Source organism: Halichoerus grypus, chromosome 10, assembly GCF_964656455.1.
Source record: "Halichoerus grypus chromosome 10, mHalGry1.hap1.1, whole genome shotgun sequence".
Lineage (NCBI taxonomy): Eukaryota > Metazoa > Chordata > Mammalia > Carnivora > Phocidae > Halichoerus > Halichoerus grypus.
Window position 1 is genome coordinate 15,830,118 of NC_135721.1, and position 27,438 is coordinate 15,857,555.

A 27,438-nucleotide genomic window follows, 5' to 3' on the forward strand; every position below is an offset into this window, starting at 1 on the left:
CAAAACGTGGCAGCATGGGCCCAATGCCACAAGCAGAGGTTTCCAATGGTGTAACTCTTAACCTTAGCAGACTTTCGAGACACATGAACACCCACTCGCTGTAAAGGAAAGGAGATGTTAATAAAGACATACCGTCTGAGGTTCTAAGAACCTTCTTGCCTTTGGGGACCAAAACATGTCCAGCATGACTGATAACCCAAACTGGAAAGCGTCGGTTTATTGAGGAGTACAAAGCCTTTGCAAATGGTACATAAAAGGCAGAAAAACCTGGATTACCTAAGAAAAGAAACACAGACCTTAGTTAACTAAAGCAATAAGCTCACATAAGATATGCAGAGTGGAAAAGAACAATTTATTTGACCTCACACTTTCTTCTACAAATCTACTAACATTTATACATACACTTCAATTTTAATATCCTTTATACCGTAAGTCTGGGAATGATCACTCAGAAAATTTCTGCTCCTGCTTCGTTCCCCAACGGTTTCAAGATAAATTCTTCCTCCCTATTCCTCAGCTTAATAAATGGAACCACCAATCCTAAACCCAATACTCAAGTCCTAACACCAGGAGTCACTCTTGGTTTCTCCCTGTTTTTCACATCCAATTCACTAATAAGTCCTGTCAACTTTGTTTCCAAAATAGATCTCACATCTTATGCATCTCATGTCTCTCCATTAGTATTACCACTTTGAGTTTCCTGCAGCAGCCTCCTCATGGGCCTTCTATCTACTCTTGTCCCCTGGGAGCCCATTCTGCAGGGTGCCCAGAAAGATACCTTCAAACTTCAACTCATAGCAGTATCCTAATTTAAACACCTCTCAGTGGCTTCCCATTATCATCCTAGTAGTTTAAAGTCATTATAATCCTGTCTCTAAAGCCCTTCAAGATTTTATTGTGCTCAGTTAGCAAGCTGCATGAAAACAAATCAGTGTAAGAATCATTCACAAACAGTACTTTGAGTTTACTGAGGTTTCCTCATCATTTATCACAAGTACTTATATTATAAGCAGATGTATAGTTTCACCTTTTGGGAAAAAGACCACCAACTAATACATACAGACTTTTCTTGTGTATATACAGAAGGTATTTTTGACATGGGTTTGCTATAGAGAAATGGAATGAATAATGACCTTTTAGAAAAAGAGTCAATCTGATACATCTTTAGGGGAAAAGACAGTGAAATGGGGCTTTCATCCTGCAATCATCATCTGTATAATGCTTTCAGATACTGGTCCACTTCCATCAATATCAATTTGCCAATCAATTTATTATTTCTTCATGCTATTAGGTTTTCTCCTCTTTGCAATTACATGACATGATTTTGCTGCACTAACTGAACCTCTGCCACCCTTGTCAAATGACACTGATTTCTTCATTACCTGCATCTTTCAGTGTCCTAGACAGGCAAAGAAGCAAAGTGGTTAAGGGCATAAACTCTGGAGCCAGACTGTGTGAGGTCGAATCCTGGCTTTGCTACTTACCAAGTGTGTGACCTTCGGCAAGTTACCTAACCTCTCTGGGTCTTAGCTTCTTCGTCCACAAGATGAGGATAATAATCAACTACGTCACTTAAAAAATAAGTGAATTAACATATGTAAAGTACTTAAACACTGCCTGATACACAAGGCTGCACAAATGTTGGCTCTTCAGACTTGTCATGTCTAGCCGTGATGGTAATAAATGGCCTTATCACTCATATTGCTATTTTGCTTCTGTTGCATTCTGACCTACTAACCCATGCTCCAAATTTCTTTTTGTTATTGTGCTAGTGTCATCTTTGTTAAATAGCACAGAAACTTCCTCAAACACAGTAATATGCTCTCTGGTTGGCTGACTGACATGGGGCAGCTTGAGGAGGAGGAGGAGAGGAGGGGTGTATAGCATGGGGCTGTAACATCTGTGGTGGATGTGGATAGCATTGTTTCATGTTTTATATCTAAATCTTCAGTAGGTCTGGAATATTTTTGAGTATAAAGTACAAAGTAGCAATCCAACTTCATTCCAAGTGATTAGCCAAGTGTCCCAAGACCATTTATTATATAATCTATTCTTTCTGGATTGATTTGAAATGTCTTCTGAATTTAACACTGAATTTTTACATTAGCTCGCTAATTCTTTTTTTTTTTTTAAGATATTATTTATTTGACAGAGAGATAGAGAGAGAGCACAAGTAGGCAGAGTGGCAGGCAGAGGGAGAGGGAAAAGCAGGCTCTCCAATGAGCAGGGAGCCAGATGTGGGGCTCGATCCCAGGACCCCAGGATCATGAACTGAGCCGAAGGCAGCCGCTTAACCGACTGAGCCACCCAGGCGCCCCTAGCTTGCTAATTCTGATTCCAAATAATTCCACTTATTTTTTTCCTTTTCTCCTCTGCCAGTGCCATACTGTCTTGATTACTATCTCGGGTATTTATTTATTTATTTATTAATTAATGTTTCAGTAACTGACAGGGCAAGTCCCTTCTCTTAATTTTTCCCCCTAGATTTTCTAGGCTGGTCTCATAACCTTTAGAATTACTTTCACCAGCTTCAATTTTTAAAAATCTTTTTGGAATTCTGACTGAAATTTCATCTCATTTATACATTAATTTAGAAAGATTTGATTTTTTTACATTACTGAGTATAATCTTTTAGGAATGGGTCATGTCTCATTCAAATGTTTTATGTCTCTCACAAAGTTTTACAGTGGTTTTCATATGGCTAGAAAATAATAACAGTCCACATTTTATTTTTTTAAATTTTATTTATTTATTTATTTGAGAGAGAGAGAGAAAGAGAGAGCAAGCAGGGGAGGGGCAGAGGGAGAGGGAGAGAGAGTCTGAAGAAGACTCTCCGCTGAGTGTGGATCCTGATGCAGGGCTTGATCTCCTGACCCTGAGATCATGACCTGAGCTGCAATCACAAGTTGGACGCTCAACCAACTGAGCCACCCAGGCGCCCCTAGTCCACATTTTAAAGTGCTATATGTTATTACATGCCAGGCAGCATTTAAGTGTTTTGCACGTATTAACTCATTTAGTCCTCCCATGAGGTAGTGTTATTCTTATTTCCATTGTATGGATGAGGAAACTGAGGCACAAGGAGGTTAAATAGCTTGCCCAAGATCACACAGATGATAAGTGCTCAATAAATATTTGATGGCTGGAAGAATATACAAAAGAAAATAGTAATAATGAATTTAAAAAAGAGCATAAATTACCTGGTTTAGGATCTTCTGCATACCTTTAGTTAATCTTACAAAAGGCCCACAAAGCGGCTGGCATTACCATTAGGGGTAATGCACGGGCAATCACTTGCACAACACTTGGCACATAGTAAGTGCTGAATAAATGGGAGCTATTATTGCTAACATTATTATTACGTATTTATTTTTTATTGAATAAATTTGACATGTGACATTCTGTGGTTTAAGGTGTACAGCATGTTAAAACTGGTTTCAGAAGAATCCATAGGTAACAACTACATGATTTAGATGCAATAATTATGATGAGTTACAATATGAAACTGAAGAGTACTAGCTAATGAACTGCTGTAAAACAATGTTTTCTCCCTATCTCTGGGTTCTGAGTTCTTTCCCTTAATGACTATAAGATCTTAAGCTTTCTTGTTCACCATTTTATCATCATTAAGTAAATGGTAATGTCAACTACTCCATTCTGATTTCATTCTAGTCAGTGCTATAGCTTCTTTTGTATATTCTTTTAGCTATCAGTTATTTATTGACCACTTACTACATGGAAGTCACTGTGTCAGGCACAGGACAGATAAAGGTCTTTTTGTAATTCATATTCTAGTAGGAAAATATATACACATAACTTAATAAGTAAATAAGATAACTCAAGAGTGTGATAACTTCTATGAGGGAAATAAACAGTACGTGATAGAAAAGGGAAGAAATTAGGGTGGCCTGAGAAAAATGTCTGAGGAGGTGGCATTTAGCTACGACTGAAAAGATGAAAACAAATCAACCTTGTAAAAATGTGAGGTAGGAGACCAGAATAGGGGAAGAACAGGTGCAAAGGCCCTCAAGCAATGAAGAGCTTGGCTCCAGAAGAAACAGAAGAGTCCACAATGGCCAGTAAGTAACATGAAGATCCAACTTACAACTGAGATAGAAGTGGAAAACGTAACACACTATTTAAAGGTCATTGCATACTTCGCCATGTAAATATTATGGCTTATGTTAACACTTTATGAGCCATGAACTTAATTTCTTGGTTAGGAAACCACAAAAGATTGAAAAGGGTCTTGTTTATGCAACTAAAATCAGATACACACACATGCATGCATGTATATTTGTATCTTCAGGTGTAGGGATGTTTGAAAACATTCCAATATAAAAATGCCAGTAAAACACTTTATCAAAGCATATCAAAATGTGTTATAAACACATACTTGACTGAACATATAGTCAAATGCCTGAGCAACATATAACAGAGGCTGCAGTGACCATCTCTAGACCCCAGTTGTCAATAAACTCTAACTATTCAACATTGCAACTGCAGACTCATACCTTCCAGTTAATCTTGTAGGGGACAAACACTGCCACATATAAAGTTAATGTGGCACAGCATCTACACAGAAGGCTGTCAGGTGGACAGAACTTTGGGCTTACCTAAGGAGCCTTGTCCGTTCCATTTCCAATCACTATACTCCATACAAGACACAATTCATGACTCTATTATACCCAGATGACCCCTTGAGAGTTATAATGACTCAATATGTTCTAGAGTGAGTTCTCAAATTGGCTTCCTTTGCTCATGTCCCTATTTAAAGAAAGTCCAAGGATATCGTTACTTAACAAAAACTCTAAAACATAGGTTCACTGGAAAAGATGAAATTAAAAGTTCCTCAATCTGTGGATTCTAATAAATCACTCCTCATTATCATTACCAACTTAAAAGTAATTGATTAATTTTGCTAAGTACTGTCATCCTAATTTTCCCCGCAGTATAAATAGACTCAGCCCAAATACAAAATACGGTTCTGAATTCCAAAAACTAATGAGCAGCACCAGCCTACAGCTCCCATGAACTCCAAGAAAAAGGGCCAAGGGCAGCAATGAGAATAGAAGGACAAACATGAAAGAACACTAAGAAACTAAGTATCATCTGAAAATGTCAAAGCATTATAAAACAGCGACACCATAAAACAACAAATGTTTTAAGTTTCCCTTTCTCCACCAGGTCTTCACTGAATGCTCCCTCTATCTACCTCTTCGTCGTATGTTAAACCTGGCCCTCCCCTAGCAAGGACTCTTCCTTTCACGCCTGTGTAGTAAAGCAGGCACTCTTCTCTAACACCTCTTTCGCCTCAAGGAGAGCAAAGACTTCTGCAACACAGGGTTCCCCTTACCGAGAGGGCACGTGAGTGAGTGAATGAGCACCTCTGAGTGGGGAAGCACAGTGAGCAATCAGCTCCACTTACTAATCCATTTTACTGTAACAACCTCTCTGCCTCCATTTCCATTTATCAACTGTTTAGTCATTCTCACACATTCCCCGAAAACCTTGATCCTTAAATGACAGTTTCACTTGCCATTCCACGTCAGGAGATTTTAAATTCCAGGTGGATTCACTGAGCCAACATCTTTGTCTCGTAACTCATTACCTTGATCAAATTCAAAGAACTTCAGGTACATTAAGCTTATACAATGAGCTACGCCCTAGATCAGTGGTGTGCATATCATAATCCTCTGGAGGGTTTGTTAAAACAGAGGCTGCTCCATCCCCAGAGTTTCTGGTTCAAAAGGTCTACAATGGGGCCCCAGAACCTGCATATCTAGGGAGTTCTCGGATGATACTGCTGGTCCCGACCCCAACTTTAAGAATCACAGGCTTAGATTTTCTCATTACTCAGAAATGGTTAACATTCAAACCATTCTCACTCTGATAGGCCTTCTACTCTTTCAGATCTCACTCCCAATACACCCGCTATTCCATCACAGTGCTGCTCAAAATTTGTCTACTTGGTTTTGGTTGATAATTCTTTTCATCCTACATATCTGCTATTCTCAATGCTGATCATTTTCCTCAGGGCCCTTATCTACCCTCTGCCATACTTATTCTCAACAGATCACCTCAACTCTTAATTAGCAGAGAACACAGAGTTCAGGAGGCACGAACTACTTTACTCCCTCTGACATGCCTTCACGCTTCTCCACTTGAGTAATGAACTTCACCTCCTTCATGCTCGCCTCAGAAGAATATTCCATCTCCGGTCTAAGACAACGTTTCTACTTACTTTCTCAATTCTATACTCTGCCCTGGCCTCAAATCTCTGCTCCATCAAACAGAAGTGTCATGCCTATAATTTCAAACTCTCCCTCGCTGCTAGCAAAGCATATGTATTTTTAATTTTAATAGATGTCAAAAGACTGCTTTCCAAAAAGACTTTTACATCATGGCAGGAGACTGGAAGTTTTATTTCCAGAAGAGGTTAAACGGAAGAGACGCTTTGGATCAGGAATCTTAGGCCAGCTGCAAACAGAAGCACTATACTGAAAAGGGATTAGATTAATTGTTTACTAAACACTGAAACTCCCAACCTTCTTTCCCTTGTTCAGCCCTGAACATCAGCAAACAGGCTTCCCATCCTCAAACTGGATACTGGAAGATTCCTTCCTGGAAAAACTGAACGGCCCAAGAAACAGCTACAGATACTGAAAGCTGGAAATTCTCCAGTGAAATGCTGGGTCCCTACCCAATTACCCTAGCATGAGGATTCCTAGGGTGACCAGCCATCCTGTTTTGCCTAGGGCTGTTGTGGTTTTAGTACCAGAAATCATGTGTCCTGGAAAATCTCTCAGACTGCGATGGTTGGTCACTCTAGGCGCAACTGTAAGACAAGTCTCATCACTGAACACAAAGATTTCAATTAGCTGTTTATGTCTTCCTCTGAAAAATGAAAGGGTTACCAAACATTTGAGGAAAAACAAACACTAATGTAAACAAACGGTAAAAACTCTAACAATGCAAGAAGCCAAAGGAAATGATAATGTATGTACCCATGAAACAAGAGACTATAAAAAAAGAAAAAACAGAGCTTTTAGAATTGAAGTATATGAGTTTCTGGCATAAAAGGGTCCACTAAAGCTTACAGTGGATGAAAAAACATCCACAGCAAGGTACTTTTACTATAAAATTTCAGAATCTTACAACAAAGAAAAGATCTAAAATGTTTTTCCTTGCAGGGGAGCTTCAAATACAAAAAAATAAAAAATCAGAATGATATTGAGACTTCTCAAAATAGCTCTGAACCCTAGAAAACAGCTAAAACGCCCTCTAAATTGTCAGGAAAAATAATCTGCAATCTAGAAGTCTAAAACATTTTCTGACATGATAGATCTTTAAAAGATTACTTCCCATGCACCTATTCTCAGGAAGTTACTAGGAGATGTGCTTAAGCAATAAACCAAGAAATAAGAAAATATGGGATCCAGGAAATGGAATCTAACCCAGGAGGAAAGTGAAAAGAATCCCCAGGATGGCCTGTACAGCAGACCCACAGGTTAGTCAGTCCAGACTGGAGCCAAAGAACAGAGTTCTGTGAAGGATATCTCCAAAGAAAGAAAAACACAAAACCTGACTGATTACTCAAACGCAGTAAGAGGATTTTTTTCCCACTTCCTAGAGAATAATTTTAGGATAAATAGTGATTCAAAAACAGAAAACTAAGCAAATAAGACAATCATTAACCCAGGGAGAACAAATAAGAAAAAATGTACAAGAAAAGAAATGCGGTGCACCTGGGTGGCTCAGTTGGCTAAGCGTCTGCCTTGGGCTCAGGTCATGATCCCAGGGTCCTGGGATGGAGCCCTGTGTCAGACTCCCTGCTCCAGGGGGAACCTGCTTCTCCCTCTCCTCCCTGCTCGTGCTCTCTATCGCTATCTCTGCCTCTCTCTCAAATAAATAAAATTGTTAAAAAAAAAAGAAAAGAAAAGAAATGCAATCATAATACCCCATTGACTTAGCTATATATGATATGATACATATTTACAGTTTCGCTTTTAATCTTTCAGGCTGATATAAATATGTTCTAACTCACAATTTTAAAAGCACTTTGAATACCTACAATCAAGCATCTACCCCTACCTAACATTCTATTGATAGTGATCCAGCAAAAGTCACAAATGATTCAGTTGCCAAATCTCAGGATAAATAAATGTTCTACTAAACTTATAATCATCTTGGAGTGAGACAGAAAAAACTATTAAGAAAACTGTCAAAATGTGATAGTTCTAATTATTCTAAATATTAAGGAATTTTAAATAGTGGATTGCAAAACTATATGTATGGTATACTTCCAATTATGATTTAAAATACATATAACAGACAACATAACATACATAATATAAATGCATAGAAAAAACCCAAAAAGCCCAGCCACTAAAGGACCAAGGGTGGTTGTTATCAATGGTTTGAGTAATTTTATTTCCTTCCACAGAGTTTTTTTATATTTATTAATTTCTCTTTAAAATCTGAAAAAGTTATTTTAAGTATCTGTAGAAAGACTCCTCATCCAGATTTTTAAACTTACCTGTAATAATAAAAATAAGCAGCTTAGGCCTATTGGCTCTTGGCTCACTGAAGAGGTTAGTCCAGGGCCCACATTTCAGAACCTGGGTTTCAACTCCACAACATAAAATAAATTCCTCATGTACAGGAACTTCTTCCTTGATTTCCGAGTCCATTTCTAAATAAGAGGAGAAAAACAATATAGTGAGTCGCTAAAATGTAAAGCTTTGAGCCAAAGGCAATATTCAAGAATTTTAAAAAAGGCGAATTTCAACACAGACAAGCAAATGCAGGAGGTATAGGACTAGTCAAGTATTCTGATTATAGGATCACACACACACACACAAAATTAAAACGAACCGTTACGAGTAAGGAGAAACAGACATGTCTTCAGTGAAGTGAAAGACTAGACAGGAGCGTGACTCGGGATCCGATTAGCCGGGGATCCTGCCTAACATCCTACAGTGCTGAGGGCAGCACTCGCAACAAAGAACTAACTAGCCCAAAAAGTCAAGAGCATCAAGACTGAAAAAACACCCTGCTCTAGTGCTAACGTGCCTGAAGAGCACAGCTTTCTCCAGCCTCTGGCTGGCTGCTATGTGTTTCCTCTTTCTCCTGCTCTCTCTTCTGGCAGCAACAGCAACAATACAGCAAGAGTCCCAGATGGCACAGGCGTGTACCTCAGACCAGGCGGCTGCTCCCTGCATCCTCTCCTCAGCCCACAGGCACACTAAAGAACCAGCCACCTGACCACACAGTAGCCTGGAACCGCCCTGCCCAATAGAGCTCTGAGTTGCTTAAGAGGGAAGCTTCTCCAACCGCCCATTCATAGCAGTACCCAAAGCAGTGCCCCAACCTCCTCTGACCATGCTTAGCAGCCTCAACTCACCTGGATGGATCCCAGAGTGGCTTACTGTGGCCCTTCCAACAGATGCGCCACCACTCCAGACCTCACACCTGCACCAGCTCCCTGATTCACTCTGCACAACCTCTCACCAGTCTTGGTTCACCTGCTGACGCAGTGCCTGGGGACCAGCTTTGGTGCAGGCAACCACCAAATTTCTCTACCACTCACCTGCAACCACACCTTCTTCAATGAGATCTAAACCCACATTCTATGTTTGTCCTTTCTTGGGTACTCTCCCTCAGCCCTAGGCTATCTCTATATAGAGAGTTTTCTTTATATAGTAATTTTAGAGTTTCTCTTTTTCCACAGATTAGTAATTTCTTAACTATTTAAGTTACTGTGTGGTTTCTGTCTCCTGAATGGATCTAGACTGACATATCTTTCGTTGTCTATCCAATTTTTCTCTTCAAATCTTTGCCATCTTAGATGTAGCTCAAATTCTACTTCCTACTTGAAGTCTCCCTGAAAATCTCAAATAAAGGAAATCTCCTCTTCCTCTAAACTCATAGCACCTGTCGTTATCATAAGTCAATAATGGTAAAGGTAGCCAGGTCAACTCTACCTAGAAATCTGTACACTTGTTATTCATGTCTCTCCCAGCACAACAGTCAATAAATCTACGGCAAGACCACCCACTCCTCCCCTGACACCCACCTTAAGGTAAACGTAATGGTAGTTAGGGTGTAGCAACACCAGAGATTCCACATTCATGGTGATGGTGAGAATGGCCTTTGGGAAGCAGTCTGGCAGAAGGGGGCAATATCCATAAGACATAAACTTTGACTCAGCAATTTTGGGGAAACAATTTTAAAAAGGAAATCTAAAATATTTTTCAAAGAATAAATGCATGGAATGCTATTTACAACACTGAAGAGCTGAAGAACTTCAATGTTCATTAATGGGAGAATGGTTACCTAAAATATGATAATTCATTATACAGACACTAAAAATGATATATATGACTCAACATTCAGGGGGATGTTACAGTTCAATCTTCTGACCACTATTATGTTCAATCAAAACTGCTCAGCTCTGCTAAATGGTGATAATTTATCCATCTGCTTTCTAACATTTCTAAAACCTCACTTCTCTAGTCAGATATTATGTTGCCTCTTTCATTTTCTTCATTATGCCCTTATTAATTTTACCATCATTCTACTGGATTTAGGAATGAGGAAGAAATAAACATATTCTAATCTCCATGTATGACCAAAAGTCTCTTAAATAAAACTACTTAGAAAATAAAAAAATTCTCACTCAAAAAGTGGGAACTCCTCTTCATTCAAAATAAATTGACTATATAAATAAAAGTATTATCTCACATTTTCTTAAGGACTGATTTTTAGTTTATTAATAAATGTCACTGTAGTCCAATCTCTTAAACTGTCACAAAATACATTATATTTATAAAGGTCTTATGACATTTATAAAACATTGGAAACAACATTAGATTTAGCTGTTCTATACGGCCTTATAGTAGAATACCATCAGAGAAGACACTGGTAAACTGAATACTTGCACCAGAAGAGAATCTAAAGTTATTAACTATATTCAACTCACAAATAGTTAACTTTAAGCAAATGACATCTTGAGAGTTTGATTAGCCACAAAATTAATGAGAATTCAAATAGATATGAAACTCAAACACAGTCTATAGAATTTGGAAAACAAACAAAAAAGTAACTACACCTCTAAAACATCTCAAATAAAATACAACTGAGAAACATGGAGTAAACCTGTATATTATAAAACATCTTTTTATTTTACTTCACTCTTATGTTTCTGAATCGTACACTGCCCAAAAAAACAAAACAAAAAACGGCAAAGGAAACCTTAGAGTATGAGAATTCAAAATCTTCCCTACCTAAGAATCCACGGTAATTCAGTCTGCAAACAAGTGTCTGATTAAGGGACAATGTGTTCTAATTATATAATAGTGGAGGCTGATGACCCCACCTAACAGCCACAGCCTACAAGCAATCTCCACTGAAATCAGTTTTGATAAACATCAAGACTTAGGCTGGATAAAAACCAAGTGTGGATACAATGTGTACAACTAAGGCACGCCTTATTTAAATATAGGTATTCATCTGCTTATATTGATGACCTTAATTTTATTTAGTAAAAAATTTTTTTCCGGGGCGCCTGGGTGGCTCAGTCTTTAAGCGTCTGCCTTCGGCTCAGGTCATGATACCCAGGGTCCTGGGATCGAGCCCCGCATCGGGCTCCCTGCTCCGCGGGAAGCCTGCTTCTCCCTCTCCCACTCCCCTTGCTTGTGTTCCCTCTCTCGCTGTGTCTCTCTCTGTCAAATAAATAAAATCTTTAAAAAAAAAAAATTTTTTTTTCCAATTAAATCTTAAACAAACCAAGACAATATATAAAACAGAAAAGCATTTGATCAGTATAAATTTTAGAGGTTCAAATTTATAATATTTATTTATTATATAGTCAGCCAGTGAGAACAACGAGGCTATACTAATGAACACAAATATTTGAAAGTGGAGTTATAAATGAGTCTCATTTAGCTTTAGCATCCAAATCCAAATAATGTGTGCATTTTATTTTGGCTACTCAATAAGAATTCTGCTTTATTCATCCACGTAAGAAAGGTTTTAAAAAAAAAAAACTTGTGTAATACAAATCAAAACCACAATGAGATACGATCTCACACCTGTCAGAATGGCTAAAATTAACAACACAGGCAACAACAGATGGTGGCGAGGATGTGGAGAAAGGGGAACCCTCTTGCACTGTTGGTGGGAATGCAAACTTGATGATCAAATAGTATGGAGGTTCCTCAAAAAGTTAAAAATAGAACCACTCTACAACCTAGCAATACCTATTAGGTATTTATTTATTTATTTTATTTTTAAATTTTTTTAAAGATTTTATTTATTTGAGAGAGAGAGAATGAGAGAGAGCACATGAGAAGGGTTAGGGTCAGAGGGAGAAGCAGACTCCCTGCCGAGCAGGGAGCCCGATGCGGGACTCGATCCAGGGACTCCAGGATCATGCCCTGAGCCGAAGGCAGTCGCTTAACCAACTGAGCCACCCAGGTGCCCCCTAGTAGGTATTTACCCAAAGAATACAAAAATACTGATTCGAAGGGGCACATGCACCTGGATGTTTATAGCAGCATTACCAGCAATAGCCAAATTCTGGAGAAAGCCCAAATGTCCATTGACTGATGGACAGATTAAAGAATAGATGGTGTATATACACAATGGAATATTACTCAGCCATCAAAAAGAATGAAATCTTGCCATTTGCAACAACATGGATGGAGCTAGAGTATATTATGCTAAGCAAAGTCAGAGAAAAATAAATACCATATGATTTCACTCATACGTGGAATTTAAGAAACAAAACAGATGAACATAAGGGAAGGGGATTAAAAAAAAAAGAAAGGGAGACACTTAACAACAGAGAACAAACTGAGGGTTGATGAAAGGAGGTGGGTGGGGGGTGGGCTAGATGGGTGATGGGTATTAAGGAGGGCACTTGTTGTGATGAGTGCTGGGTGTTGTATGTAAGTGATGAATCACTCAATTCTACTCCTGAAACTAATATTGCACTATATGTTAACTAAATGGAATTTAATTAAAAACTTGAAACAAACAAACAAAAAAACCAAACAAACTTGTGCTGCTACGTCCAGTCTTCAGTTAAACTATACTACCTTTGAAATAGAGGTAGTGAGATGATTTTCTTTCAAAGTTGAAACACTAACAATATGTAACAATAACTTGTGCTATTTATCATATATATAAACAAGGCAGCTAAAAAGCCTAAGCTTTTTCAGATGACAAAAACTTTATACATAATGTTATTAAATACAAGTTGTAGGCTGTGTTATTGTCCCACAACTACACAGAACAAAGCATATACTATGCATGTCTCTGAGCTCTGCCTGGCACTTAATTAATGTTATTTCTGGGCACTAATACTAAAACTACTTGTAAAATATTTAGTGACTGAGCAAGTGAAAATTAAATTTTTCAAGTCCCGGGGACAAGACACAAAATTTGTAATTGTTTTCAAAACACAATATAAGAAGTACACATATGTACAAAAACAGCAGCAGAAGCTGTATTTAAATTCTGTAAATTTTTAGTTACTCTAGTAGCTAACATTAACATGCTGGCGATCTCTATGAATCTGGTCAATCTGGGAGTTGTTTTAAATTAGAGGGTTTTTTTTGTTTTGTTTTGTTTTAGTTTAAAATGTACACTAAAATTAAGTTCAATCCCGTGTTAGCAAGGAAAGACTAGCTTGTGTTGAAACAACCTTCCACTGAGAACAATTTGAAAAGCCAGAAAAAAATGTTGGAAAAAAAAATCTGTTAAAAAAAATCAGTAACCAATAAAAGGATCATTCAAGAATGTGTAATAAAAGAGGAAGTAAAGAATATATTTAATATGAAAATGAGAAGAAAGCAGAGAATATAGAACAGTTGTAACAAATAAATTTTATTTTTTTAAAATTTAAAACGGTAGTAAAATTTTATATTTAAACCCAAATATATCAGTAATAAATTAAATGTAAATAGACCAATTATGCTAATTGAAGGCAAAGATGATCAGATTGGATAAAAATAAACAAGTAACTGTATGCTACTTATAAATGATACACATTAAGAATAAAGAATAAAAGTGAAAGGGTGGAAACAACATATCACGGCAATACTAATCAATGAAGGGGTGGTATAGTTATACTGAAATCAAACTTAAAAAGTAAACTTTAAAGTAAGAAGTACATGAGAGATAAACAGGAGCATTTCAGAAAGTCAATCCACCAGGAGACCATAACAATTTTCAATTAGCATGTACATAATATTTTAGCCTCCAGAGATAAATTAAAAATTGACAAATGTAAAAGGAGAAATAAAGACCACAATCATAATGGAAGATTCTGACATACCTCAGTATCTGATAGAATAAACAAAGAAAAAAGTCAATGAAAATATAGAAAATTTGAATAATTGTTTATATTAACATAATGAACATAATTGGCATGTGTAGAATTCTATGCCAAATAATGGCAAAATGCACATCCTTTTCAAGTGCACATGGAACATAAACTGACCATATACTGGGCCACACAGCAAGTCTCAACAAATTTCCAAAAAGTGAAATAATATATTCTCTAATCACAGTGGAATTAAGCTAAAAATAGCAAAAATAGTAAGAAAATCCCCCAAATTTTGGAAATTAAGCAATAAACCTCCAAATAACTGATGAGTGGGGGAAGAATTCACAATGTAATTGAGAACTAAATAATAATGAAATAATGAAAATAAGACATATCAAAATGTATGGGATGCAGATAAAGGCATGACTGAAGAAAATTCAAAGTCTTAAAATGCTTTCTAAAATATTAGAAAAAAGGGCTGGAAATTAAAGATCTAAACACCTATCTTAAGGAGTTAGAAAAACTAAATGAATCCAAATAAAGAAAAATAGAAAAAAATAATAAAGAATAGAAATTAATAGAATAGGAAAAAAGTTTACATTTGAGAGTATTAACAAAGCCTGAAGTCTAGCCTTTGAAAAGACCTATAAATAAATAACCCCCCAAGAAGAATCATCAAGAAAAAGGGCACAAATAACCAGTGAGACGTGAAAAGACGATTATCACTCTAGGTTCTATGGACATTAAAAAGATAATGAAAGAGTATCATGAAGAGCTTTATGCCAATAAATTTGATATGGTAAAATTCTAAAACACAAAAAGTCTAGAAGACTCTTAACAGTCCAATAGAAGACATTGAATCCATAATTTCTGGTCCAGATGAGTCAACACTTAAGGAAGAAATAACACCAATCTTACAGAGTTGTCCAGAAAACAGAAAAAGAGGGACCACTTCCCAATTCATTTTATGAGCCGTGTAAACCTTGATATCAATACCTGACAAAGTCTTCATATGAAAGGACAATTACAAGCCAACCTCTCCTATGAAAAGAGATGCGAAAACTCTATTCAAAATATTAGCAGACCAAATCCAGTGATACATACAACCAAAATGTGTATATATCAGAAATGTAAGACTGTTTAAACATTCAAAATTTAGTCAATTTATCACATTAATAAAGGAGAAAAATCATAGAATCATCTCAACCAATGAATGAAATGAAAATACATTTGATAAAATACAATAAAGAATCATGAAAAATCTCTTTAAGAAAAGGAGAAATAGAGGGATCTTCCTTGATGAAATATAAGTATCTTAAAAAACACCTACAGTGGGGTGCCTAGGTGGCGCAGTCCATTGAGCACCCAACTCTTGGTCCTGGCTCAGGTGCTGATCTTAGGGTTATGAGATCAGGCTTGTTTGGAATTCTCTCTCCCTCTCTCTCTTCCCGCCCTCCCCCCACCCCAATGCTCTCTCTCTCTCTCAAATAAATAAATAAACCTTTAAAAAAAAAACACCTACAGTAAACATTTTACTAAGGGTGAAATGCTGAAAGCCCCTCTGAAAGTTTGAGATCAAGACAAAGAAATCTGCTATTAGCACTTGTATATTGTACTTGAGGTCCTAGCCAATGTAAGACAACACAAAAAGAAATAAATGTATGTGGATTGGCTAAGAAGAAAGAAAACTGTCATTCACAAATAACAAGATAATACATATATATCATATATATATGTAGATATATATATATTTATGAGTGTTCCAGTTACTCTTGCTACATAACATACTACCCCAAAACTTAGTTGCTTAAAGCAACCATTTTATTATACTCATAGATTCTTTGGGTCAGGAATTGACAACAGCACAGCAAGAATAGCCCATCTCTAATCCATAATGTCTGGGGCCTTTGCTGAGAAGGTTCAACGGCTGGGTGTGATATGTTCAGTGAGGGCCGGAGTTGTTGTCATCTGGAAGTACCTCTAGTCACATGTCTGATGACAGATGCTGTTGTCAGGTTTGGGCCAGGAACACATACATGGGCTGACTATATACAGTCTCTCCACATGGACTACTTGGACTTGTTCAGAACGTGATGGCTGAGTTTCAACAGCAATTTCTCAAGAGGGCCAGATTAAAACCATGTGACCTTTTGAGACCCAGCCTCAGAAGTCACACGGCATCACTTCCATGTCAGCCATAGCCCACCCATGTTCAAAGGGAGGAAAAAAGGACCTCTCTCAATAGAGGGCATGTCAAAGTTCGATTGTTGGAAGAATACGCAGCATGGGAGTTATTGTGGCCAACTTTGGAAAACAATCTACCAAAATAGGTTAAACAAAGATATATAAATTTCAGTTCTGCAGAACTTTTCAAATTACACTAATAAGAATTTTTGAACCTTTAAGAGAGGGACAAAGTATACATACAACCTTCTAAAAGCAATTTGACCAATTTTGTCAATGGTGATCCTGCTAACCTTTCTTACTAATATCTCACTTTTTCTGAATGGTTTGGGAAAATGTTGAAGGCACAGGAAGTCTGACGGTTTTTAAAATGGGGAAGGACTTCTAGTACCATGTTGAACAACAGTGGTGAGAGTGGAAAATTGCTCAACAGTACTTGGCATCAGAAAAATACAAATCAAAAACACAATGAGATACCACCTCACACCAGTCAGAATGGGTAAAATTAACAAGTCAGGAAACAAATGTTGGCGGGGATGCGGAGAAAGGGGAACCCTCTTACACTGTTGGTGGGAATGCAAGCTGGTACAGCCACTTTGAAAAACAGTATGGAGGTTCCTCAAGAAGTTAAAAATAGAGCAACTGCACTACTAGGTATTTACCCCAAAGATACAAATGTAGTGATCTGAAGGGGCACCTGCACCCCAATGTTTACAGCAGCAATGTCCACAATAGTCAAACTATGGAAAGAGCCCAGATGTCCATCAACAGAGGAATGGTTAAAGAAGATGTGGTATGGAATACTATTCAGCCATCAGAAAGGATGAAACCTTATCATTTACATCAATGTGGATGGAACTGGAGGGTATTATGCTGAGCGAAATAAGTCAATTAGAGAAAGACAATTATCATATGGTTTCACTCATAGGTGGAATATAAGAAACAGTGCAGAGGACCATAGGGGAAGGGAGGGAAAACTGAATGGGAAGAAATCAGAGAGGGAGACAAACCATGAGAGACTCTTAACTATAGAAAACAAACTGAGGGCTTCTGGAGGGGAGGTGGGTGGAGGGATGGGGTAACTGGGTGATGGGCATTAAGGAGGGCACGTGATGTGATGAGCACTGGGTGTTATATGCTACTGATGAATTACTGAACTCTACATCTGAAACTAATGATGTACTATAAACTGGTTAATTGAATTTAAATAAAAAAAATAAAATGGGGAAGGATTTGATTAATGTAGTTCTTTTAAAAAGATTGTGAAAGACAGAAAAAAACAGAAGACTACATTAAAGTTTGAAAACTATCAAAATAACCTAAGCAAGAAATGAGGGTGGGAATAAAGGAGTGAGTGTGAGACTCAAGTCTTAGTAATGATTCTATATGAGAAGCCAGGGAAGGGTAAATGACAAAGATGACTTGGATTTTGATGCTAAAGATGAGGAGAATGGAAGCACTATGCACATAAAGGGGAACTACCAGGGAAGGGAAGTTAGCTGGAGGAAAGGAAATTGATTCAGTTACAAACATAGTAAGTTTCAAAAAAATAAGGGACAAGACCAGAAGGCAGTGGGAGCCACAGAACTAAAGCTCCAGAAGGTCACAGTAGAGATATGATTTGCCCAGCTCCTTCTTAAGGAGCTCCCTTATCTTGGCTTCACTGATACCTCCCCATCTTCAATGAGAACATTTTCCTCCCCCATTCCCTGTACCCAAAGGTTCTGCCCTGGGCCCTCTTCTTCCTCTGCGTGCTAACTACTGAGCACTTATCTGGGTGCCTCATTGATGCATCAAACTTTAATAAGCGCCAAAAATAAAAATCATTTTGTTTCAAAAATCAACTCTACAGACCCTATATCCTGACTTCTCTGTCACCATTCAGAGTACCATTATTCACCCAGTCACCTAACTCAAAAGATTCTTTGACAGACAGCTCCTGCTGGAATTTGAGGGGGTAGGGGGTGGGGAGGGATATCCCTAAGCAAGAAAAAAAGAAGCCAGCAAAAGAATGAAAAGGAACAATTAAAAATAGGCATGAACTATGAAGATATGTAAAATCATGTAAGTCATGGGGGAATGCTTCAAGTAAGTTAGGGGCTGGTAATGAATTTTTAAAAATATATAAATGTCAAAGAGCAAGAGAAATGAGGCAATAGTAAGAGCTCACATTTTAAGAATACTTTCTATAAACCAGGTACTGTGCTAAGCACTTTATATTGTACCACTTAACCCTGAAAACAATCTTATGAGATGTATACTATTGTTTCCTCCCTCTACCCCAACAAAACAAGTGAAGAGAAAACTGAAAGATATTATGGAAATTATGTAACAACTAGTAAGCTGGATGGTGGTAGAGCCAGAATTTGAACCCAGATGTCTGAATGACTCCAGAGGTCATGTTCTTTGAGAAATTTTACATATATATATATATATAATTTCATTTGAATGGATGAGATATAATATATGCTGGGATTTTTTTTAAACAGCTGATTATTTTTTAATCTTTTACATGCCTCATCTCTACTTCTTTTCACTTCCATGCATATCACTCAGAAACTCATGTTATTAACTCAGTATAAAGTCTTCCATGTTTTTCTATAATCAACTACAAATATACATAAGCATTTATACACATTTTGATAAATATGAGTTGTCAGTGTTTGATAAATAGAAGCATATTATACACACTTCAATGCATTTTGCTCTCATACTTAATAACACACGAAAATCCTGCCAAGTCAAATAGCATAACTCCAATTCATTATTTTTAATGGTTGTATAATATGGGTACACTATAATTCATGTGACCATTTCCCTGCTGACAGGCCTCAATTAGTTCCCAGTGTTTTGGGACAATGTCACAGTACGTACTCTTAAATCTCCCATGTTCTTACATATATCCATATATACCAGGTCTTTTGTTTCTAATGGCCAGATTCCCGAGTGTGGAATTACTTGGTAGAATTTTAATAGGTATTGCCAGATTGTTTTCTGAAAAAGAGTGTAAGAATCACATTTCCTCTAGCAATCTATTTTCCCTCTATAATCCTATCATTAAAAAGTGGTACCACTATTTTTAAGTCTTCAGGTACAAAATATCTCACTCTTTAGTTTGCATTTCTTTGGCTGCTAGTGCATTTGAACATCTTTTCATGTTTGCTGGGCTTTTGAACTTTTCTTCTGTGAACTATTTATATTCCATGCCCATGTTTCAAATGGGTTATTTATCTTCTTCTTATTGGCTTGTAAGAGAATTTTGTATACCACTGACCCTCAACACTTTTCTGGGCTCCTACATTTTACATACAACTTCCTAGATGTTTATTTTCATTTTTATTATTCTAGTGTTCACATTTAAACTTTTAATCCACCTATGTAAGTATCCACTTTGTTTTCTTTCAGATAGAGAGCTACATGTGCTAAAACCATCTTTTCTCCATTGAATTAAAATGCAATCTTTTTCATATAATAAATTTTCATACTTACTGGGACCTTCTTTTTTTTTTTTTTTTTTTTTAAGATTTTATTTATTTGACAGAGAAAGACCGCGAGAGAGGGAACACAAGCAGGGGGGAGTGGGAGAACCTGATGTGGGGCTTGATCCCAGGACCCTGGGATCATGACCTGAGCCGAAGGCAGACGCTTAACCGACTGAGTCACCCAGGTGCCCCTTACTGGGAGCTTCTTAACTACAGAAATACAAAGCACCTTATAGTCAAACTTTAGAAAACCAAAACAAGGGAAAAAATCTTAAAAGCAGAGAGAGAAATGACATAGTATCTATAGGGGAACAATAATTTGAATGTCAGATTTCTCATCAGAAATCAGGGAGGCCAGGAAAATGTGACACAACATTTTTCAAGTACTGAAGGAAAATAACTGTCAACCCCAAATTCCGTATCAGGAAAAATGACCCCTCAAAAATGAAGGGGAAATAAAGATATTCTCAAATGGAGAAAAACTAAAGGAATCTGTCACTAACAGACCTATTCTTAGGAAGTTCTCCAAACAGAAATAAGTGAATAAAGTTTAACTTCAGAAGAGGACGAACAATGGAATGGTTAAAAGCAGTGGTTAATACGGGACTATCCTTATGAATTTCTTAAATCATATTTGATGATTGAACTAAAAGTTATAGCATCATTTGATGTGGTGCTCAATGTATATAGAGGAAACATGACAATTATATATAAAAAGTGGAGAGGGTAAAAGGTCCTAAATGTTAAGTAAGGTTTCTACATTTCACTTGAGGTGGTAAAATATCAATACTAGTAGGCAGTGTGACGTTATGTACATATACTGTTATATCTAGGGCAATCACTAAAAAAATAGTATACTAAGCAATAAACTCAAAAACTCTATAAATAGGTCAAATGGAATTTTTTTTTTAAGAGAGAGCGCGAGCACAAGTGGGGCAGGGAGGGGCAGAGGGAGAGGGGGAGAGAGGATCCCAAGCAGGCTCCAGGATCAGCACTGAGCCCAACGGGGGGGGGGGGGGGGGGGGCGCGTTAATCTCATGACTGAGCGATCATGACCTGAGTTGAAATCAAGAGTTGGATGCTTAACTGAATGAATCACCCAGGTGGCCCCAAATGGAATTCTAAAAAATATTCAAGTAGCCTACAAGGCAAGAAAAGAGAAACAGAAAGATAATAAGAGGAAAAAACCAGAAAACAAATAATAAAATGGCTGAATTAAGTCCTAACATAGCTATAATTACTTTAAATATAAATGGTCTAATTATACAAGTTGAAAGGCAGAGATTGGTATTAAGGATTTAAAAAGAAACATGACCAAATTATATGTTGTCTACAGGAAACTCATTTCAAACATAATGACAGGGGTAGCCTGAAGATAAAAGAATGAAAAAAGATATATTGTGCTAATATTATTTCTTAAAAGCAACACTGGCTATATTACTGTCAGAAAAAGTGGACTTCACAGCAAAGAAAATAATTGGATAGAGGGACATGTCATAATCATAAAAGGATTAATCCACCAAAAAGATATCTGGTATATGCAATGAACAATAGACATTCAAAATACACAAAGCAGACTAATAGAACTGAAAAGGAGAACGAGAAAAATGCACAATTATAGTTGGGAATCTCTCAGCAATGAAAAGAACTACTAGATAGACAATCAATAATATGTGGAAGAATGGAACAACACCATCAACCAACAGGATGTAATTGACACGTAACTGATATCCAACAACAGCAGAACAGGCATTCTTTCCAAGCGCCCATGGAACACTCACCAAGATACACCATATTTTGGGTTATACAACATATGTAAATGTAAAAGAATTAAAATCATATAGCTTATGTCTTCATTATGGAATAAGGCTAGAAATCAATAATAGAAAGACAATAATAAACACAATAGAAAGACAATAGACAATAGAAAGACAAGACAAATCTCCAAATACTCAGAAACTAAAGAACACATGTCTACATAACCCACAGGTCAAAGAGGAAGTTTCAAAGGAAATTTTAAGAATACAGAAAACTCAGTGAAAATGAAAATACAATATATAAAAATATGTGAGATGCAACAAAAGCAATGTTGAGAGGGAAATCTATAGCACTATATGCTAACATTAGAAATGAGAAAGGTCTCAAATCAATAATGAAGAAACTAGAAAAAAAAGAGTAAAATAAACCTAAAGCAAGCAGAGGAAGAAAATGATAAATATCAGAGCAAAAATCAATAAAATTGGAAGTAGAGAAAAATGAATTAAATAAAGAACTAGTTCTTTGAAAAAGACCAATAAAATCAATAACATTCCACTGAGAAAGATAAAAAGAGAGAAGGCACAAATTACTAATATCAGGAATGAAACAGGTTTAACACTAAAGACTCTACAGAATAATAGTACACTGATAAAGTAAAAACCAGACAGCACACAAAAAAGAAAACTATATACCAATACCTCTTATATCTATATATTAAAATATTAGCAAAAAGAATCCAGCAATGTATAAAAAGTATTACATACCACAATCAAGTGCGACCTCTTCCAGGTATGGTTAACATTCAAAAATTAATCAGTGTAATCCACCATATCAAAATGCTGAAGAAGAAAAAGCATATGATCATATAAATTAACAAATACAAACAATATGACCCAGCAATTGCATTCTTGGGCATTTATCCAAGAGAAATAAAAACATATTCACACAAAAACTTCAAAGGTTCATAGCAGTTGTAATTATAATAGCCCATAACTGGACACAACCCAAATGTCCTTCAAGTGAATGGTTAAACAAACTGGTACAATCATACCACAGAATACTACTCAGCAATAAAAAGAAACAAACTATTGACATACTCACCAACTTGAATGGATCCCAAAGGAATTATGCAAAGTAAAGAAATCTCAAAAAGAGTTATATACTGTATGACTGTGTTTATACTACACTCTTGAAATAGGCAAAACTGTAGAGTTAGAGAACAGACTAGTGGTTGCCAGCGGTTAGGGACTGGGGTGGGATGAGATGGTTGGTTATATGAAGCTATATACATGTATACACACACAAATGAGTGCTTGTGAAATGGGGGAATCTCAGTAAATTCTGTGGATATAGTAATGCCAATTTTCTGATTTAAAAATTGTACTACAGTTATACAAGATGCTACCATTGGGGAGACCTCCTTGTACAGTTTTTTCCAACTTCCTGTTAATCTATAATTATTTCAAAATAAGAAAATTAAAACTACACATATATTTATTTAATTGCAATTGTTTTAAGTGGAATTAAAGAGAAAAACTGGGAATCTTGCCACGCAGCCCCATGTAAGCTTCAAAACATACAGCTGAAAGTCAACACATAATACAAATGTATGAACAGAACCTTTTTTACAATCTGCTCTAACCATTAAATTTATCTCTATCCCATCTTTCTCCAAATAACATATTGGAGGAAGTAATCATTTTCTATGTTGACTTGATGATCATCTCACCAACTGCACCAAAACCACCTTCTTTTTTGTAGTTCTTTTCATTTGTGAAGTACATTCTCATCCTTCTCATCTGACCTTAACAATGCCTGCAAACGAGGCAGTACAACCGTTGTAATATTATTTGTCCAAGGTTATAGGGCTTTTAAATGGCAAAATCAATTCTATAGTCTTCTGACTCCTATTCCAGTATTTTCCAGTCACATATCACTCTGAAATTTTATGCAGTATTATAGAATCCAAAAACATAGCATAATATTGTAGAAGGTCAGAGAAGGAAGGCATGATGCATATTATACCAAAATGCTGTGCAACAGTCTCTTGATAAGTGGTCATGAGGCCAGCAATTTTACAACTTTTTTTTTTTTTTACAACTTTTATATTTAATCTGATTTTGCTATTTTAATGACTGCATACTAATCTCCAGTGAGATTCTTCTCAACCTGTATAACTGGATGAGCTTATATGATGAATATAAAGTCTATCACCCCCACTGCGGAAATATCAAAACTGAAGCATATACTACACTCATGATGAACTTGCAGAATTATCTTTTCTCTTTTCTTGAAAAAGGCAAAAAAAAAAATTTTTTTTTTTTCATAACTCCTCTGGGGATTTAAGCTACCAACTATTACTTCAAATTGTATTGTAATCACACACAAAATAATTTTTTTAATGCCCCAGAAAGGAGCTTTCAGCTTCTGGACATCAGTGAAAACCAAGAATTTTACAAATTTGTATGACCTGCTCTATTTATATATTAAATACGCTCATTAAAAGTGATATACTAATTTTTCTTTAAAGTATACTTAAAGTAGATTTCAGAATTAAATACATTATAATACTACTACAAATGAGAAAATGCTGAAAAGAGGATGGGCTCTTAGGAAGAAAAAAAGAAAATCACCTATTACAAAGGTCTAAGTTATCAAAATAAATACCAATTTTAGAGGAGCACCTACTGTGTTGCTTTGATTGCCCCCCTATATACCTATGCTGGGAAGAGGGGCCTTAGGTCTATAACCCTTCTTTATCTTTAGGTGGAAAAATGGAAAAAAAAAAATCCAAAAGAGACATTCCTATTTATTGTTTCAGAAAGAAGTTTAAAAAACAAAACAAAACAAAACAAAAAAACCTTCATGAATAAAGATTCCAGAGATTTTCCTAACTTTTCTGGGTTTCTTTTTGCTTTTTGTTATACCTGTCACTTTCACCATAGGGATTTGCTCTTCCAATGAAAGTGGCTAAGAACTACGGGTCCCGACGTTAGACTATGAACTCTCCAGTGTTGGCATACCAGACACAAAGCAGGTGTCAGGTTACTACTCCTGTGGGAAGAAATGAATTTGTGAATCAAAGAATACATGTCTCATCCTGCCTTGTGTGGAAAAATAAAAAATTCAAGGGTGAGAGTTTACAGTCAAGGCCTCAGGGTGAAGGGTGATTGTAAAGCAGTGTGAGTACCAGATGCCCGCCGCAAAGACCTTCTAGAGAGCTGTGGGTATGGGTTTGTCATTCCAAAACAGTTGGCGTTTAATGAGTGCTTACTGTGTGTAAAACACTGTTCGAAGTGCTATATGAATTACCTCAATGAATAAAACAATCTTAACAAATGGATACTAATGTATCCCATTTTACAGATGAGAAAAATTAAGGCACAGACGCCTTCCGTAAAATACCACCATGCAGGGCAAGTGGTAGAGGCAACTGAAAGCCTCAATGGTTTCCTGAACATGCTGCACTCTAAATTCAAGGGACCAAGCTCCGTTCTGACCTTGGTGCCACAGAAAAATAAACATTTTTTAGTTTAGAGAGGGGAGAGAACCCGTGAGCAGGGGGAGGGGCAGAGGGAGAGAGAGACTCTCAAGCAGATTCCGAGCTGAGCTCAGAGCCCCACTCCGGGCTGGATCCCACAACTCTGAGATCATGACCAGAGCTGAAATCAAGAGTGGGCACTCAACCGACTGAGCCACCAAGGCACCCCTATGCCGCAGAAAAATACTTGCGCAACTAAGGCTGAACATCAAGCATGTGGTTAGGGGCGTGTGAAGTTCAAAGATTGGTCCACGAGTCCATTCTCAAGGGTACCTGGTGTAACAAATTTGGGGGAGGAGGCTGATCCTACGGAAAAACCTGAGATCAAACCAAAAGAGCCTTTAATGACCCCGCCGATGGACAAGTGAGGAAACTTGAGATGCACGGAGCGAAGACAGTGACTTGTCCAGGGCTAGTTAGAAGGCTTAGTTGGTACAAAAACTCTGATTTTTGGAGTCCCCGGCCCAGACTTTGGCCCCTTCTAGTCACTCCTCCTGGTTAGTTGCCCAATATCCTGGCCCCAACCCCCAAAAGGGTCGTTGTAAGACGCCCGGCCGGCAGGCTAGAGTTAGCAGTACAAATGGCTCGTTACTGCGCCCAGAGGAGCGACTGCTGGGACAGCACCAAAGTGGTTCTGAACCCCGAGCGGTCGCAGCAGGGTTATTCATGCCCCTGCGGGCCGTCTGGCCCAGGGCAGCACGGGCTCTGCGAGGAGCCACACAAAGGAAGGGCTCTAGCTCCCATGTGCCTGCTCGCCAGTCAGCCCTCGCGCAAAATCATCCGCCCCGAACTGCGAGCAATGCCTCACCTGTTCGCCTACAAAGCAACCGGCTCCACCGCACCGCTCCTGCTTTGACGTCACCGGGAGCGGAAGTCCCGCCTACCCTGACGTCACAGCGCAGCGCCGTGCCGCGCTACGGGGAGGCGGTCCGTTTAGACGCGCGACCTGCTCTGGGTTGGAAGGTTTTGAACCTGGCTTGGGGCGTGTGTTCCAGGTCCCGCGAGACCGTTGGGAGGGTGTAGCTGTGCTGGAATTTTCTCTTCCCTTTCATTCGAATGTCTCCTCCTCTTATTTCAGTCATTCTGATATACTTCTGCTTCCCTTACGCCGTTCTCCGTGCTCATTTTTTCCTACGCCCGTTAATGGTTGCATCTCTTCCTTTCCCTTACCCACATACGCAGGACAGTTGGTTATCAGTTGACCTTGTTTATTAGCAGTAATATGGCCAACCTCTGCTACTCCTCATTTTAGCAAAATGTGGAAAATGTCGATTCATCTCGAACTTAATGCACCTAACCTCTGTGAAGACAAAGGTCACCTTAGTTTTGTGAACTGTTCCATTCTCAGCACCTGCCACATAGTAGGTGATCAGTGTTTAGATGTCCAAAAGTGCAGTAGTGAATGTGAGATCGTTTTGGAGTCGGGGAAAAGCAGATGAGTAGACTGGCAAACCAGTGAAACTTATCCACAGGTAGGAAAGAAACCTTGATCATTTTGTATTCAACATCTCAATGATAGGCACCACTCTCCAACCAGTTGTTGGCATAGACTGGTACCTCTTGTTCATTACCTTTCCACTTTTCAGTTTTACTTCCTTAATACAATAGTTAACATGATGAGTTTAGAAAAAGCCTCTCACGGCCTAGGAGCTTTTTTTTTTTTTTTTTAATGAATTAACTCATTTTTAATCCTCATAGCAGCCTAATGAGGTCAGTATTAACATGTGACCACAGAGTCTAGAAACAAATACACAAAATAAATGAGTGATTACATTACAATGGCATTACGCGATATGTTCAAGGTATTCTCTCTCATTACTAATGCACAACTCAATGTGTGCATTTCAATGAACATGATTCACTAATGCAGCCCTTCTTTCAATCCTTGCAAGTGCAAGTGCATTTGTGGTGCACTGCTCAAGTGATTTATGACTCTGATTTCCTTAAAGAAGCCTATGCCAGAAAACCTAACCAAGGGAGTTCAATCATTAAAAAAAAAAAAATCTATCTTTCCAGACTGATGGCCACTCTATTATTATCCCCATTTTTATTTGCAAGATAAAATAAGGCACAGAGAAATTAACTTGCCCGAGGTCACTTGGCAGAGCTGGATTCTACAACTCTATATAGTACACCAT

At 37.5% G+C, this 27,438-nt stretch overlaps 1 protein-coding gene across 2 annotated transcripts in view; it reads right to left on the reverse strand.

Moving 5' to 3' along the window:
* Positions 1–26,187, reverse strand: part of LDAH (lipid droplet associated hydrolase) — a 111,392-nt gene extending 85,205 nt beyond the window's left edge. For both annotated transcript variants that reach the window (XM_036112762.2, XM_036112781.2), the window contains exons 1-4: positions 26,109–26,187; positions 22,524–22,598; positions 8,540–8,695; positions 133–276 (exon numbers count right to left, since the gene is read on the reverse strand). In XM_036112762.2, the coding sequence (XP_035968655.1) occupies positions 133–276; positions 8,540–8,693 (298 nt within the window). In that variant the 5' untranslated portion in view covers positions 8,694–8,695; positions 22,524–22,598; positions 26,109–26,187. The remainder of the gene's footprint in view (positions 1–132; positions 277–8,539; positions 8,696–22,523; positions 22,599–26,108) is intronic.
* Between the last annotated feature and the right edge of the window lie 1,251 nt (positions 26,188–27,438).